This window comes from Ostrinia furnacalis, unplaced genomic scaffold (genome assembly GCF_004193835.3).
Source record: "Ostrinia furnacalis isolate ACB-3 unplaced genomic scaffold, ASM419383v2 OfSCF0710, whole genome shotgun sequence".
In the NCBI taxonomy this organism is placed as follows: Eukaryota; Metazoa; Arthropoda; class Insecta; order Lepidoptera; family Crambidae; genus Ostrinia; species Ostrinia furnacalis.
In genome coordinates this window covers 1,431,987-1,450,758 of record NW_021130949.1, presented here as the reverse complement: position 1 = coordinate 1,450,758, position 18,772 = coordinate 1,431,987, and the positions used below count along the sequence as shown (strand labels likewise).

The window sequence follows — 18,772 nt, the reverse complement described above, 5'->3', positions numbered from 1 at the left end:
TAAATCACAGATTACAAAGCGATAGTGTACAATCAATCTTTCTTAGCGACCTTGATAAAGTCACCCTGCCCGTGTACTGGCGCAAGTACACTATGCGTGAAATTGGCCACAGATAAATTGGCCCAGACCAGAGCCCCGATTACGGTAACTTTACCGTCTACAATCCAGACACGCTTCTCGATTCTGCGATACGATTGGTCGTTCAACAGCGTGCGTCAGCTGTTTTGACCAATCGTATCGCAGAATCAGAAACGCGTCTGGATTGTAGACGTTAATAAAAGTTACCGTAATCGGGGCTCTGTGTCTGTGCCCCGATTGCGGTAATTATTAAATAGTTCCAAAATACTGAACTGTCCTATGCATGACATTGACAGTGGGGCGCCACCGTCAATACCGGATCGCTGGTTCCGATTTTTGCCATGTTGGAAACCATATAGTTGAACGATGGTAGCGCCCCCCTGTCATTGAGTTTGGTGGGACAGTTCTGAGCCCCGATTACGGTAATTATTAACGTCTCCAATCCAGACACGCTTCTCGATTCTGCGATACGATTGGTCGTTCAACAGCGTACGTCAGCTGTTTTGACCAATCGTATTGCAGAATCAGAAACGCGTCTGGATTGTAGACGTTAAAAGTTACCGTAATCGGGGCTCAGCTTGGGTCATCATAACGTCACCAATAGGTACATTGGCGCTGAGGTGCAAATTCATTCTGTCTACGGCGGTATAGATGACCCACGCTGAACTGTCCCGCCAAACTCAATGACAAGGGGGCGCTACCATCGTTCAACTTTATGGTTTCCAACATGGCAAAAATCGGAACCAGCGATTCGGTATTGACGGTGGCGCCCCGCTGTCAATGTCATCGATAGGACAGTTCAGTATTTTGGAACTATAAAGTTCACGCGCAAACAAAGACGAAACAACGGATTTAATCACTTTCCAATAAAAGTCAGACCACCTATTTTTTTCACTAAATAACAGCAAAATTAAATGTAATGTATAATGTAATGTAAAATAAAAAAGTAGTTTTCTTTCAGTTTTTACAAAAAGAAGCAGTTGCGTTTTGTTTTCGTTTGAACTAGCTGAGCCCCGATTACGGTAACTTTTAACGTTTCCAATCCAGACGCGCTTCTGATTCTGCGATACGATTGGTCAAAACAGCTGACGTACGCTGTTGAACGACCAATCGTATCGCAGAATCGAGAAGCGTGTCTGGATTGTAGACGTTAAAAATTACCGTAATCGGGGCTCTGTGGTGAAAGCGACACCGCGATACGAATTTGTGAATTTCGTTCGTCGTCTAGTCGCGTTGTAGTTATTCAGATTCTGTTGCTACTTGCTACTATTAGGTATTCTGTGGTAATAGATGCTCTTTTTTAACAGTGTGAACACCATCTTGACTACTACTTCCTCCTTGCCTCACCCGTGCGTCACCAATACTTCGGTGCGCTTCGACTTGGACAATATTCCGCATAGTGTACTTCGCCATACCAAATTCATTGGAATATATTTTTTAAGTTGTACTTGTAAATAGACAAAAGGCGAAATGAGGNCTTTTTGCACGCAAGTTTTGTAAGAAATTGCAACAAAATAGTGACATTGTATGTGTGAACAAACAATACCATCCATTAAAGGCTCCAGACATCAGTATGCAGCAGAATCAGCGCAATAAAAAATAGCGCAATATTTTGTTGCAATTTCTTACAAAACCTGCGCGCAAAAAGCAAATCTAGTATGAAAATCATCAAACTTCTAATGCTCGTAACTCAGTTCAGACTGAGTTTAGAGGTATACATGCCATAGTAAGTTTGGTTCATTACACTATTTTGTAATCAAAAAACAAAGTTTGGTCGATGGCCGCGCGAAAAAAAAAAGACGCCACCTTCCATACAAAATCTGGCATTGCCATTTGGTGTGACACCTCAGATCATAGAAAGAGAATAGATTATATGAAGTCGCGCGTAACTACAACGAGAACCAGTGTACCCACATTTCCCCCACCACAGCTCCCACACACACATTCAACTATGTAAAAACAAAGCGTCTGAGAGTCTACGACAACATGTGCAACCGGCTTAAAAGTGCTGTGATTGGCCAGAAGGCGTGCCTTAAGGGCACGGCTCGAAACTGGTTTCACAAAATGCTTATGTATGAAAACCTTTTTATTATTATACGTTATTATTAACTACAATCACGCATTTTACTTTTTAATTATGGCGATCTGCGTACCGCATAATGTTTATCAAAAATAATGCCTATATTAGGCTTTCAACTAGCTCTTATAGTAATTACGTAGTTGACAGTTTATTTTTTTACTGTTATTATTATTTTTTTTTGTAAAATCTTATAATCGCAAGTAACACCATCATTTTTTTATTTAAAATTACAAAATAGAAAATTATAATTTACTTCTATTTATCGATAATAGGAAACCGCATTAGAACACGAGCACGGCACTATGTTACGACCGGCACATGCGGCCGTACTGTGTATTTTCACACGACAGTGGATATCGGAAGAAATTAAATACATTGCGCAGTAGTTGAGCATGACATAAAGTGGTTGCTAGCTAAATCGTCAATGTACAAGTGTGTTAGAATTTTTATCACCACTGATTTCGATATCGCAGTAACTGTTACGGGACTGAATTCGTTCGTNCTTCATGGTTGGAAACCATATATAAGCGATGCTGGTAGCGCCCCCCTGTCATTGAGTTTGGTGGGACAGTTCAGAGCCCCGATTACGGTAATTTTTAACGTCTACAATCCAGACGCGTTTCTGATTCTGCGATACGATTGGTCAAAACAGCTGACGTACGCTGTTGAACGACCAATCGCAGAATCGAGAAGCGTGTCTGGATTGTTGACGTTAAAAATTACCGTAATCGGGGCTCTGCTTGGGTCATCTATAACGTCACCAATAGGTACATTGGCGCTGAGGTGCAAATTCATTCTGTCTACGGCGGTAAAGTTCACGCGCAAACAAAGACGAAACAACGGATTTAATCACTTTCCAATAAAAGTCAGACCACCTAATTTTTTCACTAAATAACAGCAAAATTAAATGTAATGTAAAATAAAAATGTAGCTTTCTTTCAGTTTTTACCTGTTTTTACACAAAGAAGCAGTTGCGTTTTGTTTTCGTTTGAACTAGCTGTGGTGAAAGCGACACCGCGATACGAATTTGTGAATTTCGTTCGTCGTCTAGTCGCGTTGTAGTTATTCAGATCAAAGGATTGTAATTTCTGTTACTACTTGCTACTATTAGGTATTCTGTGGTAGGTAATAGATGCTCTTTGTTATAGTTCCAAAATAGTGAACTGTCCTATCGATGACATTGACAGTGGGGCGCCACCGTCAATACCGGATCGCTGGTTCCGATTTTTGCCATGTTGGAAACCATATAGTTGAACGATAGTAGCGCCCCCCTGTCATTGAGTTTGGTGGGACAGTTCAGCGTGGGTCATCTATAACAGTGTGAACACCATCTTGACTACTACCACAGAATAATAATAAGTACTCTACTACTTCCTCCTTGCCTCACCCGCGCGTCACCAATACTTCGGTGCGCTTCGACTTGGACAATATTCCGCATAGTGTACTTCGCCATACCAAATTCATTGGAATATACATTTTAAGTTGTACTTGTAAATAGACAAAAGGCGAAATTCCCACTTTACAGACAAATGGACAACTTATCATTTACTTCAGAGGGTGGCCAAATTCACACTAGACGAATAGACAACTTATACCTAAAAGCCCGGTCTGTGAGCACGTAGAATTTAGTCCAATGACCTCAAGCTACCCATCCTTATCGCTCGCGCGACTGTGCGACGGGCGCCCGCAGTGAGTGTGCGAGCGCAACAGCAACATAATTACGCGCGAGCGATAAGGATGGGTAGCTTGGGGTCATTGGATGATTGGACAAAATTCTACGTGCTCACAGACCAGATTATAGCCTGACCAGGAACATAAAAACCCTGGCATAGAGGCGCGTCAATCGCATTTGATAGTGCAACACTGAGTACAGTCGTACATGTGTTAAATTAATAGGCTAAATTTATGCATCAGGATTCAGGATTACGGGCTAATCTGATATTTTCATAAATTAACGAAAAAATATTATTAAAGGTAACCTGGTTTAAATAAATTAAATGAAACCATCAATCTAGCTAGCAGGATTTATTTTATTATTCATCAATAATCAAATTCAGAACTTGAATATTCAACTGCAATGTCTGCTCATTAACGCTTCAAACTCGGTACTTCTTTCCCAATTCCATAAAATTCAAAACTTAGAAAGTGACAAAAAACTTTAAAATAGGTAGTTGAAACAGACTACAGCTATTTTTCATAGTGGACTGTACTATACGATAAACATGTCAGTCAATTTGACAACCTTTGTCGGAAACATTATTCAATGAAAATATTGTCCGAACCCTTAGTATTTCTCTTCGACAAATACGTTAACACATTGTGAACCACTTTTCTTTCACGACTATAAAAATATTTTAGCAATTTAAATCACAAAATCAATTGCACACATTTAAAATAAAGTTTGTTTACACTTTGACAACAATAGACTGACATGCAAGGTGACATGTCAATGAAGTTTTCAGTTACTGTTGCCATTAAAAGAAATTAGTACCATTAGTTTTCCGCAACATGGCGAGGGTTTTTATGTTCCTGGTCAGGCTATACACTTTAAATCTGAGTTTTTTTTCTTTTAATTACTTAATGTAAAGAAAACGTAATAATTTTTGAACTAATGGTTAAAGGTTTAACCAAAAATCGGTTTTACGATAGAGAATAGCGGCTAGGGATGGGGGCGATCCGCAGGTTTGTACGGAACCCTCGGTGTGCGAGTCCGACTATTACGTGCTCTGCGAGTTCGACTAGGACTTGGTCTGTAACTTTTATTAACGTCTACAATCCAGACGCGTTTCTGATTCTGCAATACGATTGGTCAAAAGAGCTGACGTACGCTGTTGAACGACCAATCGTATCGCAGAATCGAGAAGCGTGTCTGGATTGGAGACGTTAAATATTACCGTAATCGGGGCTCTGTACAACGACCAACGACGTCACGCGCATGGAGCAAATAAGTATAGTTCCAAAATAGTGAACTGTCCTGTCGATGACATTGACAGTGGGGCGCCACCGTCAATACCGGATCGCTGGTTCAGATTTTTGCCATGTTGGAAACCATATAGTTGAACGATGGTAGCGCCCCCCTGTCATTGAGTTTGGTGGGACAGTTCAGCTTGGGTCATCTATAATCTGTGGCATGGAGCGCAGGCCACAGATGAGACAGGGACAGGCCGGCCGCCGCCCGCACCTTTAAAATTCAGTATCTTGGAAACTAATTGACGTACGAAATAATTATTTCACGTGTATTTTTTATTTTCAACAGAGAACTAGGCATGGAAATGATTGCTATTTTTCATTCATTTTCATTATATGAAATGATGATTCTTTTTCTTATGATTTCACATGCGAAATTTCACAGGCAATGATTTTTATTCGCAGTGTTTTAATGTAGCTCTTTCATATAATGTGCTACTTTTAATGAAGTATGAATTATGATGAACGATTGCTAATTAGCTAAAATATGAAATGTAACAATATCTGTTTCATTTTATGTCACACAACAAAAAACAAACAGTTTCACAGAACAGTATGTATGCAACAATCAATAACCGCGCGACTAGTGAAAAATCATTCATTTCATCTGTCTGCTATCTAATGAAATCATACGAACCACGACAAGGAAATCTAAACCTTACACCATTGAGTTTAAAGTTCATATTTAAAATGCCCAGTTTCGTCCGTCATCACATCTCTTGTCCTTTTCTAACACGCACATGATCAAATCATTCCTTCTTACTCGCTCGGTCGCTTCGCAGAGCTGCGCTCACGGACTTCGCTCGAATGAATGAATGAAATTCATCTGATTCGTGATTTTATTGACTATGAAATTATAGCAGTCTATGTGAAGCTGTGAAGTAAAATAGCAGGTGTGATTAATGAAATTCATTTCATATGATTTTTCACCTGCTATTCATGAAATGTTCCATGCCTACAGAGAACACAGAAAGCTAAAAATACAAAATTATTGATTTTTGTTTGTTTCAATGGAATTATGGACAATGGTATGAGAATGCTTAAAATTATGTATAGCATAAAAGGTTTGCTATGAGAATGGAATAGTTAAGCACTCAAGTTAGATTTCGCACATAGCTAGTTTTTTTTAAATATACTTATTTGAAGACCATACCTACTTGACTAAAACTATTTTACATAGGACCTTGTTTATCAATGATAGCCATGGAAGAATATCTTCAAGAATTTATAGGCATGCCCTAATCCACATCTGTGGGCATGCCGGAAATCAGGAAGATAAACTCAAAGCTACTTATGGTACATAGTAAGGCAAGACAGTCAAAAAATATTAGATATAATATCAGTATTATACCTGAAAGTAAAAGGCGCAATTTATGTACTATAGCTATATTATAATAAAAACACTACACAAAGTGTAAGAAAACACTGGCTAGCATTTACAAAATATGATCTTATTGCAGGACTAAGCCAATTTTACTTGGTGTCATAGTTGGACATCTCCAATTGTATAAATAATATTGCAAATTTCCATCTCCTATACCGAATTTCAAAGTTTCCAGAAATTCTTTATTGTCCATTAAGTCCAGTGCATTAAATACATCAAATCCAGAATTTTTTGCAGTTATCAATGCATCAAGCATCAAGTCAGTCCATGGGGTCTTGGTAGATACATTATAAAATGAATATGCTGCTTTCAATGTTTTGTGCACAGGATGATATACAACCGTTGAGGGCAGCGTGTAATAACTAACAAAGTCTGTTATTTCACCATCAGATTCTACAACAAAACTATCAATGATACCTGTTTGAGGTACAAACCAATGTTTGAAGTCTTCTTCAGAAAAAATTGGAGCCAGATCAAATTTCTTCAAGTAGCTGTTTAACAACTTAACAACTCTATCACAATCTTGCGGTTCCATTTTGCGGAAACCTGTAGTTTTAGGTGCATCTGGAAGTTTAAACAACTTCAGAGTCCTTTGCATAGTCATATTTCTAGATAGGTGACTGAATTTGATGTCAATCAGTTTCTTAGGGTTCAATGATCTGTGCCAATATCGGCATGTGGCAATTGGTTTAGGTAAGACGATACCAGCTGTATAAACCCCCTGGAAAATTCCAGTCAAATTAACTCTGCGCGTGATTTCCCTAATTAATACAGGTGCAACTCTCTTAGCTCTTAGTTTCTTGTGCACACACAAAAAGTTTATTTCAACCACAGTCTGCACATGATCATATATTCGCAAATCAGCTGGAATAGCTGAAATAAACCCAACAAGTCGACCAGACTTTATGACTCTTACTCCACAGTGCCATTCCATTCTCCAACCCGGTGGCTGTAGTGCCCACTTCAAAAACTCGGTTTGATAATCAAAGCGAAACATGCAGTCATCGTCTTCGACATAGTTTTCATTGAGCAAAGTATAAAGTTCCTTCAATACCAATGGTTCATTTAAATTCAAAGTGTCCCATTGAAATCCATCAGGTAAAGTATATGGTTCTGCACGAATATCTTCAGAAGACTTAGGCGGTTCAATGGGTTCATTAGAAACAATTTTCTCATCCATCTTGGGTACAGGTTGGGTGGACCAAAATTGATAAGATTTGTGTAACGCTTCCTCCGCAGTTTTAGCTGGTTTCTGCTGCAAATTCAAGACTTCCATAGCCATTTTTAAATCCTTGAGAGATATATTTTGATGTATATCGCCAGAATTTGGTAATGATACCAAGGTGTCGGTTGGGGCTGTAAGTTCATGATCGCCATCCCCACCGCTACGCTTTTTCTTGTTTTTATTCCGCTTTTTAGTATGTTTATCATCATTTTCTTTTTGATAAGTACCGGACTGATTCATCTTACCGTCTTCCATTATCTTTTTATTCTTTTTTAGCTAGCTCAATGAATTCACACACGATGGGTCCAATTTTCTTTTTTGTGACGTTTATGACAACTTACTTCGACTGCACAGATTATATTTCGATTAAACTGCCCATTGCCCATAAACCATAGAATGTTTTTTTTTTTCTTTTCGTTACGGCGCATGCTTAATATTAATTAAAATGTGATAAAAGCATTTTGTCGTAAAAATAATAAATGAAATTAAAAATTATGATTATTAAACATTACAGTTTATGAGAATTTCAGTAATGTCGGATAAAGCCAGATAAAGCACTTATCAAGTATTATCAACAAAAAAAATCACTATAAACTGTGGTAAAAATTAAAACAGCACTTACGCACCCTGGTGGAGGGCATTGCAAATCACGAGAGCAGACTTCTTGGCGGGAAAGTTAAGCATCACATTTTGTCGACTTGTGAGTTGTGGTCATGTTCAGCAGTTTTGTTTTATTTTCTTGTTTGTGTGATAAAGGTGGGTTATTACTACTTATTATTTAGGGGTTGGGTTATTATTACTAGTTATATTACCCATTGTGTTCGTGAATAATCATAATAATAATCATAATATCTTTATTGCTTCATGTAATGAATGTGCTTAACTATATACACTCGACATCAAATAAATCGCACCTCCCGCGACAAGCATTTTCAAACGTATGCATCCCCACTTCCCACCAATATTGGCACCATTGAAAAGCCTAGTTCTAAACTTCATTTCATTAAAGGAATGGTTTTTACCCCAAAAATGTGTCTTTAGAAGGATCCAGAGTCACTTCTTCAAAAAATAGGTACTTAAGCTTAAGCCAACTTTTATGGCTATAAAACTGTTAAGTTGGGATTAATCGCTATCTATCTGTTAAAGAGGACACGTGTGTTCAATATTTGGTTTTATAACCATAAAAATTGGTCTAATAAAATTGATCCCATAGGTGAGCCCAAAGTGAGGTCTTTTTTCAAGTCACATTTATGGTATATGTTAATCATTTATCGAACAATTAAATGTGTTTTTCTTAAAGGATATTTACTGGTCTTTCAAATAACACCAATATTGTCGGGGCACTATGATTGTGTCAGAAGAAAATCTTTAAAGTTCGCGTCGCGGAAGGTGCGGTTTATTTGATGTTGAGTGTATAAGTTTGTTCCCGCTGGATGTGACATTGACAGCGGGGCGCCACCGTCAATACCGGATCGCTGGTTCTAATTTTTGCCACTTTGGAAACTATACAGAGTGGAATTTTGTAATGCCATCTAGAGGGAAAGTACCCATAATACTGTAGATAGAAAATTTTACTCAAAGAAAACATTCCTTTATTTTTGAAAAGAAAGAGAACTGCATTCAAAGATTTTCGAAAATTTACCACCATACCATGCTATTTTCTGTAAATACCTAATTACAATAATTTAAGTTTTCATGGTTTTCCTTTCATTTCATTTATCAAGTTTATTTGAGAGATTTCATCCCTATACTTAACCCTAATGCTGCTTTTACACTGCGCGGCAATTAGTCAAGTCACCCCACTGTTCGGTGTGTGTTCACATTGACTTGACTTGGCTAATTGCCGCGCAGTGTAAAAGCCAAGCCCAGCCTGCCCAGCATGGCTTATTCGGTGCAGTCCTGTTGTCCCCCCTGGCTAGGGGAGACAACAGGACTAGATTTTCAATCAATGATTTAAGGACTGTTGTTTTGATATTTGGTAAAGAGATAGTTTTGAGTGCCGGGTCCCGGTTTTTTAAACAGGAATGCGCTCTACTATATTTTTTTTCTGTGACAGACAAAATTTTATGCGGACAAAGCCGTGGGGCAAAAGCTAAGTATAATGAATTCTGTGAAGTTGACTAAAAATCCGTTTAGTAGGTAGTTTTTACATGAAAGAGTATAAANCCGATGTTGCCACATGGTACCGATTACCCAGGAATTGGGATTGTAATTCCCTGATTCGCCAACACATTAAGCCTAAATGGCCGACAATTTAGTGATTTTTTATTTAACTAGGTAATCTTAGTTTCAAATATTAATTATTTATTTGTTTAACTTCTGATTTGGTTAGTGAATTTGCTATTTCAAAGAATTTACAAGGAGATTTAAATCAGAAGATAGCAATACTACAGTTCACACTAAAAAGAGAGGTAGGGCCGCAGAGAGCGAGATAGATATAAGTAGGTATTTGACTCAAGTTTTTGTTCCAACTCTGCCCTCCATTTTTATCTTTAGCTTCATGACTAAACTGCCCATTGCCCATAAACCATAGAATGTTTTTTTTTCTTTTCGTTACGGCGCTTAATGCTTTAGACATACTCTCTAATCTGTGATGCTTAGTATTAATTAAAATGTGATAAAAGCATTTTGTCGTAAAAATAATAAATGAAATTAAAAATTATGATTATTAAACATTAAAGTTTATGAGAATTTCAGTAATGTCGGATAAAGCCAGATATAGTTCCAAAATACTGAACTGTCCTATCGATGACATTGACAGCGGGGCGCCACCGTCAATACCGAATCGCTGGTTCCGATTTTTGCCATGTTGGAAACCATAAAGTCGAACGATGGTAGCGCCCCCCTGTCATTGAGTTTGGCGGGACAGTTCAGCGTGGGTCATCTATAAAGCACTTATCAAGTATTATCAACAAAAAAATCACTATAAACTGTGGTAAAAATTAAAACAGCACTTACGCACCCTGGTGGAGGGCATTGCAAATCACGAGAGCAGACTTCTTGGCGGGAAAGTTAAGCATCACATTTTGTCGACTTGTGGTCATGTTCAGCAGTTTTGTTTTATTTTCTTGTTTGTGTGATAATGGTGGGTTATTACTACTTATTATTTAGGGGTTGGGTTATTATTACTAGTTATATTACCCATTGTGTTCGTCATAGCTGGGCATTAACTCGTTAATCCGTTAATCGTTAATTAACGAAGTTAACATTTCTATTAACGGATTAACTTTTAAGTTAACTTTAAAAAATGTTAACGGACTCGTTAACTTCCGTTAAATTATCCTAAGTCCGTTAATCGTTAATCCAGTACCTACTATTTACCGAAAGCACGCTGAAAAACGCGTTCTGACAAGTACATTCGGGCTTTCGAAACTTCCAGAACCTAAAACAACAGTTTTTGTAACCAGATCACTAACGACACGTCTTGTTACCAAGTATGTGTGGGACAACTCTTGCAACTGAATTTAAGACCAGTTTTCCTCCAACCGATTGAGCTGAAATTTGGTACCATTGAGCTGGTCTGATGATGGAGTCATGAGGTGGCCATAGGAACTCCTAAATGAAATGGCGGCATCGCATCGAATTTGGGTTCGTTGCATTTGTCTTTTCGAACACTTTAGTGCTAGATGATATCCAGGGTCCTGATGATGGAGTCAGGAGGTGGCCATAGGAATTCCTAAACGAAACGGTGGAAACTTATCGAGTTTGGGTTTTCTGGATTTCTTTTCGAGCACTTTGGTGCTAAATTGTATTGTAATTGAACCAAGGCTCTGAGATTGAGATACTACTAAAAAGTGTAAAATAAAATTTATAATAATTAGCGTGTCGTGCCACGCGCAGTGTAGGGTTCCGTAGTGGTCCGTCGTTACCACAGTATATTTCAGAAGCAAGCAATTACTTCATCTACAGTCACTTTTCATATTTTCTTCTAAGGAATTTTCACTAGTTAAGAAATTTAGTAATACATGAGTTAAATGACTATTACTCTCAAACTAATTGATGTATCTTAACCGCTATAGTTTTCCTTGAAAGTTCATGAATAGCAGTATTATCACGAATTTTTCCAGATTTTTCAAGCCAACAGTTTAGTTTTTAGAGAGGGGGGGGGGACGCCCTACTTGAACAAAAATTGGTACTTTAAACTTTAATAATTTGCAAACAGATCCCTAAATGGAAAAATGTATGAGGAACCCCTAAGCCACTTTTAAAGACCTATCTAACGATACACCACACGATGGGGTCGAAGATGAAAAAGAAAAATCATCCCCACCAACTAGAGATGGGTAGTAGGTAAAAACCCATTTCACCCGATTGGGTTTAAACTGGGTGATTTGGGTAAAAACCCGGTTTTTACCCATTATCACCCATTCTGGCGGGTGAAAACAAAAATAGCGTTTTTTTAAAGTGAGCAGAAGTGGTATTTGTTGCTAAGGGGGCGTTCTAGTGTTACGTAATGCAATCTGGGGGGAGAGGAGGTCTTGAAAAACGTTACAATGCGTTACAGTGGCGAAAGGGCGCTCGATTTCAAGTTTTTAAGCAGAAGTACTTTGTAGTTGGTGTTGTTATTTGTAACTTTATACCGTAATGTCATCAAAGAGAGAGTTTGGCATCTTTGGCATCCCCCCCTCCATGTCCTTGCCATGATCACAAATTATTGTGTTCCTACTAAATTTCTTTTAAATCGGTTCAACGATTCTTGAAATATCTGTCTGTCTGTTACGCTTTCCCGCTTAAACCTTGCAACCGATTTTGATGAAATTTGGCATAGAGATAGTTTGAGTCCCGGGAAAGAACATAGTATAGTTTTTATCCCGGTTTTTGAAACAGGGACGCGCGCGATAAAGTTTTTCTGTGACAGACAAAATTCCACGCGGGCGAAGCCGCGGGCGGAAAGCTAGTTAATAGTTATGTTATAAAAATACATGGCTTTTAAATAACATTCGCCAGGGGGGACAACAGTCCTGCACCGCTTATTCCACTAAGTATTCCCCGTTAACGCCAATTGGAGCTTTTAAATGGGGAATAATTAACTTTTTAGTTCATTATTCCCCATTATAAGATAATAATGGAATAAGCCAGCAGCATAACGATCGATGCAATAAAAATACAGGGTATAATTTTTAACTTAATTTAGTTGGTTCGATTCCCGGGTGTAGTAAGCAAATTTTTGGAAATCTATGAATGCAGTTCTATTTCTTTTCAAAAAATAAAGGATTTTTTCCTTGAGTAAAATTTTCTATTCAGTATTAAGAGTACTTTCCCTTCAGGTGGCATTACAAAATTCCACCTGTATAGTTGAACGATGGTGGCGTCCCCTTGGGTTTTTATTGGCGGTCAAGCTGTAGATCCTGGATATTACAGGGACAGAGGACAGGAGTGCATTACCGCAGCAAAATTTATATAAATGTTGTGTTGTCGAGATATTTGTTTTTATTCGCAAACGAAATGTTTGAACAACGGCGACAATTTTATTTCGATTCAAAATTCCTAACGCTCGATTTATTGCGGGCAAAAGGAGTGCGCTGCCCGCTCCCGCGCCGCTGTTTTCGAGAACCGGTCTATTTGATTTTACTTACGCACTACGCATAAGATCCTGCCGCGCCATCCCCGCTGCCCGCTAAACTCGAGGCCGAGGCCTTAGGCCTAGGCCAGAAGCTTGATAGTAGGGAATTTAGTGCAATGATTTGTATGGAGACCCCTCCACTTTGGTATAGAAGGCTCATTTTTGCAACAGTGTTTCTTTGGGTGCTCCTGAGTGGATTTCCGTCGGTAGACATCGGGAGCCCCCCCTGTGGTAGCAGGGGGAGGGGGGGCAAGTTTCCTTCCGNTCAAAGAGAGTGTTTGGCATCTTTGGCATCCCCCCCTCCATGTCCTTGCCATGATCACAAATTATTGTGTTCCTACTAAATTTCTTTTAAATCGGTTCAACGATTCTTGAAATACTTAACACCATTTTATAAAATAATTGGTCACATCATCATAACGTGATCAATTTTACGATTTGGCCACGATATAAATGCATATTAGTGTTAAATTTGACTTATTACTTATTAATCAATAAACTTAAATGAGAAAAATTCAATAAAAATAAAGAAAAGATACCAATTGAAATAATTATAAAATTATTTGTTTTCACCCGGGTGGAATGAAACGGGTTTTTGCCCTCATGTGGTTTTTTACCCGGGTGGAAACCCATCTCTACTGTAGGTAATTATCTCGGCCGGCATAGGCGAGTGACGCGATGACGGAGGCCTGAGCCCCGATTACGGTAATTTTTAACGTCAACAATCCAGACACGCTTCTCGATTCTGCGATACGATTGGTTGTTCAACAGCGTACGTCAGCTGTTTTGACCAATCGTATTGCAGAATCAGAAACGCGTCTGGATTGTAGACGTTAAAAGTTACCGTAATCGGGGCTCTGGTTTTACCCCCTTATGTGTGGAATTTCGTAAAATCCTATTATATGTTTCGTATTATTTCCTAAATAAATAGATAAATAAAATTAGTTCTTGGCAGATGTCTACACCACCCTATAAGGAACCTACCTGCCAAATGACATTGGGAACTTTTTGCCCCACTTTTCGAAAAGTAGCGGACACAAACGAAACCTATCACAGATGATACATACTAATATCCAATGAATTTCCGTGCATTTTTTTTTCTCTCTTATATGGGAATATTGAGAAAATGAAGTTTTAATATTTTATTTTATTTTACATTCAGGTAATATTTTTGACGACCTCCGTGGCGGAGAGGCGCACACATCGGTTTTCAAGGTGTGCCGGGCCAATCCTGAGGTCCCGGGTTCGATTCCCGGCCGGGACAATATAGAAAACGATATTTTCACATTGTCTCTGGTTTGGGTGTGTTGTGGTTCGTCGTTCCCGATTTCCATAACACAAATGCCTTAGCTACTTATTTTGGGTTGGAATAATATATGAGATGTTGTCTAATATTAATTTAAGTATTTATAATATTTTATTTATTTATATTATTTTATTTATATTTTTTATTTATTTATATTATTTTATTTACTTTTATTGGTTACTCTGCAATGCCAAACAACATAACATGTAAAAATATCAAATCATTTTAGGCAAATATATTTTCAACTTAGACTCGTCATATCTCAGAATTCCCATAAATGCTGATGTTAAATTTCGACAGATATTAAGTGAAAACTGGCATGGTTGGCATCATCTTTACTGTGATGCATCTAAACACTCACCAACGGGTCACGTTGGAGTTGGCGTATTCCATCAACAATATCGAATTTTTCAACAAGTGAAACTTCCTCCTGAGTCGTCTGTTTTTACAGGGGAATGTTATGGAATATTTAAATCCTTAGAGTACGTTCTTCTCATGAGATTAGACAAGACTGTTATCTTTTCCGATTCCAAAAGTGCTTTGCAGGCATTATTAAAATTTCCGTTTAAGAGTAATACCAGTTATCCCGTTATCATGGAATGCAGACAATTATTGTATAAATGCCATTTAAACAGTTATTCAATACATTTTGCTTGGATACCTAGTCATAGTAACATTACAGGGAACGATAAAGCCGATAAGCTAGCCAATGAAGCGATTGAATGTGGAGATATTTATCCATATACAAATTATTGTCATGATTTAACAGCAGCCCTTCCCAAAACTTATCTCAGATCTGCCTGGGAGGAGAATTGGGAAGTGACTACTCAATCTAAGGGGAAGCATTATAAACTTATTCAACCATCTATTCCTTTTAAGCCATGGTTTGCTAAAATGAACCTTTCAAAAAGAGTTACTACCACTTTGACGAGAATGAGACTTGGTCACTTGTGCACTCCAGCACATTTGGCCAAAATTCATGTTATAGACAGTGATATGTGTTCCTGTGGATCTGATGTGGGAGATATGAACCACATATTTTTTAATTGTAGCCTTTATGACCGTTCCTCTTTTATTAGCTCGCTTTTATCCATCCATGTTCCTTTCCCAACCTCTATTACTTGCCTCTTAAACTCTAATGATAGTAATGTCTATAATATTTTAGCTGCATTTATTACTCATAATAACATCAAGCTGTAAATAGTGTATGATAGTATTTTTATGTAAATATTTTATTTTTTTATCCTTATTATCCTTAACCACTATAAACACTGATCCCATCCTATCACACAATGTTCCGTTTCCTTCCGTAATTATAATTCGTTTCCCTACCTTTTAACCTAATCCCACCCTGTCTAAATGCAAAACGCACTGTCTGAAAAACCAAACGCAAAAGTCAAGAACACTCTTTCCATATANCGTTTCCCTACCTTTTAACCTAATCCCACCCTGTCTAAACGCAAAACGCAATGTCCGAAAAACCAAACGCAAAAGTCAAGAACAATCTTTGTCAAGAACAGTCAAGAACCACATCAAGAACCCCGTCGTGGCTAAACGCAATCCGCGAGAGCCATAAAGAAGAAAAAAAAAAAAAAAACACCAGGCTGTCAATTAGTAGGCTCAAAAATTTGACAGAGAGGGTTCTCTATTTCCTATGTATTACTTTTCTCTATGGATTATATAATGGATTATATTTCGACTAAACCATGAAGCTACAGATAAAAATGGAGGCCACATTCCGAATACCTATTTGAAGCACAAACTATGTATCACTATCTCGCTCTCTGTGGGCAGACTCTCTCTTTCTAAATAAGCAAAAAATACAAATTTGCTCAAATTCAATGAAACTCAATGTAAAATCTTTATTTCTTGACATAGGTATCATTAAAAATGATAAGTGTAAATACTGGTAAAACTTTTTAGGAAGAAATTACTTTAAAAAATGTGAAAAATGTTTACAATGATCCAATATCGGAAATCACGAAATAAACACTTACGCGTGGAATCTTATGTCACTTCCAGGACACCACGTACTACCGCAACCACGCACTAAAAAATTTTGCACCATTTCTTGTGATAAAACAATGATTATTTCCTGTAAACAATCTCAAACAAAATTAACTGCATAATAAACAAAATAGTAAACAACCGCCATGATGGGCCGGATTGGGCCGATGTTGCCACATGGTACCGATTACCCAGGAATTGGGATTGTAATTCCCTGATTCGCCAACACATTAAGCCTAAATGGCCGACAATTTAGTGATTTTTTATTTAACTAGGTAATCTTAGTTTCAAATATTAATTATTTATTTGTTTAACTTCTGATTTGGTTAGTGAATTTGCTATTTCGAAGAATTTACAAGGAGATTTAAATCAGAAGATAGCAATACTACAGTTCACACTAAAAAGAGAGGTAGGGCCGCAGAGAGCGAGATAGATATAAGTAGGTANTTGGCAATCCATTATCACCATTAATTTTTGTTTCAATCGAATTTGAAGTAGAATTTTTTATCGTGGTTTGTACTTCTGTTGAACTTTGGCGGCTCGTAACTAGCTATTCAATCATTATCTGGATCAGAAATTTATTTTATTTGAATAAAGACATATTCGATATTAATATCAAATAAAAAAAACTGTTGAAATCACGCGAGAAAAAAAATTGAAGCAGTTTTTAGGTCAAATTTCGGAAAAATCTGAAAAAAGTATAAAAATTGACATATCTCCTAAACTATAAAACTTTAGCCATAGAAAGTAAGGTTCAATAATTAGCAAATGACCTCCTCTATACGCCTATTAGCTATGGCGGGTTCAGTTCCAGTCACCCTGTATAGACAAACCAAGATGGTGTAAATTAGATGTATTAACACCATAGCTTCCTTATGGTATTTGAGCGTCATGTTCCACAACTTCAGCTTTATAATATTAGTATAGAGTATAGAAGTATAGAATGGTGCGTTGAAGTTGCGCACGACGTCACAATGTGCGACATTTTTAAGCAAGCGTTGACGTCACGGGCCTCTTCTTATGAACTTTGGGGCGCTTTATCTCTTTAAATTTTCATTAGTTTGAAAAAGTGAAAAATACGTGTAGAGTATTTTTTTATAAGTTAACTGACGGACTAATTAAAACNGTGTCACAAGTTGGAGCTTTCTCGGGTATGCACGACCCTATACCAACTTCAGTAAATCTCCTGTGAACTGTGGGCTCAGTCACTCTTACTCCTCGAGTGTCTTTAAGGTTATTTCTGGCTTGAACAGCAGGTAACCGCGACTTTCTGAAAACTCGAAGTTGTAAAAAACGGTCATCCCGTCGCGAAGTACGCCTTTTTCTGACTTGAACCCTCCTCCTAACGACAGAAATGATCAATCTGTACCGTTGGTTACTGCCATGGGTGGTCGATACTGATCAACGACGTCTTACGGCAGCCGATTTGTATGCATGGCCGTTACTTCTCATTTCATCTGCCTTAATGATTTCTGACGGTGCTAAGCTGGGCATAATAAACCCTTATAAGTAACTGAATGCTTACACAACAAAATTCTCAGAAAAAAACATCTTTCACGTAAAAGAAATCCAAATTAGCAAAAGCTTCATTCAATTCAAAACACTCAACGAAACTGTTGATGGGGTAATTTAAACAAAATAATTAAAAAAATATACTGTTGGCAATTATTTTTTTCATATTTAGAATTAAATTAAAAAATAATGTCATAATTAGGCATTTTTTTCCTAAAATAATGATGATATTGATGCTTTTTTTTCCGTTCCTCTAAATCTGCCGGTGTGTGTAGTTTCGACGTAATTGTTGAACAAAGATAACCCTTCCCAGCCGGTTCCATAGTGCTGCTAACATGCGAAAATGCACTGCCTGAAAGAATCACAGAACCTATTCCGACGCGCTATGGAACCAGCTGGGAAGGGGTATCTTTGTTTAACAATTACGTCAAAACTGATAGACGTAGACTAATAAATTTACATTCGTTTTGTAGAATAGCTCAAATACTAATAATACAATGCAAATAAAACATAGGGTAAGTGCGTTAGTTTTCGTCCAATTATCGGAGTTGCCAACTTTGTAATGCGAAATGAATATCTTAAAATACCCTTACTCATATGTATCATATGTCATTTAAGTCCTTATATAGTCTACTTTACGTTAATATTAT

At 37.6% G+C, this 18,772-nt stretch overlaps 1 protein-coding gene across 1 annotated transcript; it reads right to left on the bottom strand.

The window, feature by feature from the left end:
• Nucleotides 1–6,495: 6,495 nt before the first annotated feature.
• Nmt (N-myristoyl transferase) lies at nt 6,496–8,098 on the bottom strand. The gene has a single exon (XM_028300290.1). The coding sequence runs from the start codon at nt 7,987–7,989 to the stop codon at nt 6,577–6,579; it is 1,413 nt and encodes a 470-aa protein (XP_028156091.1). The 5' UTR covers nt 7,990–8,098; the 3' UTR covers nt 6,496–6,576.
• Nucleotides 8,099–18,772: the final 10,674 nt, after the last annotated feature.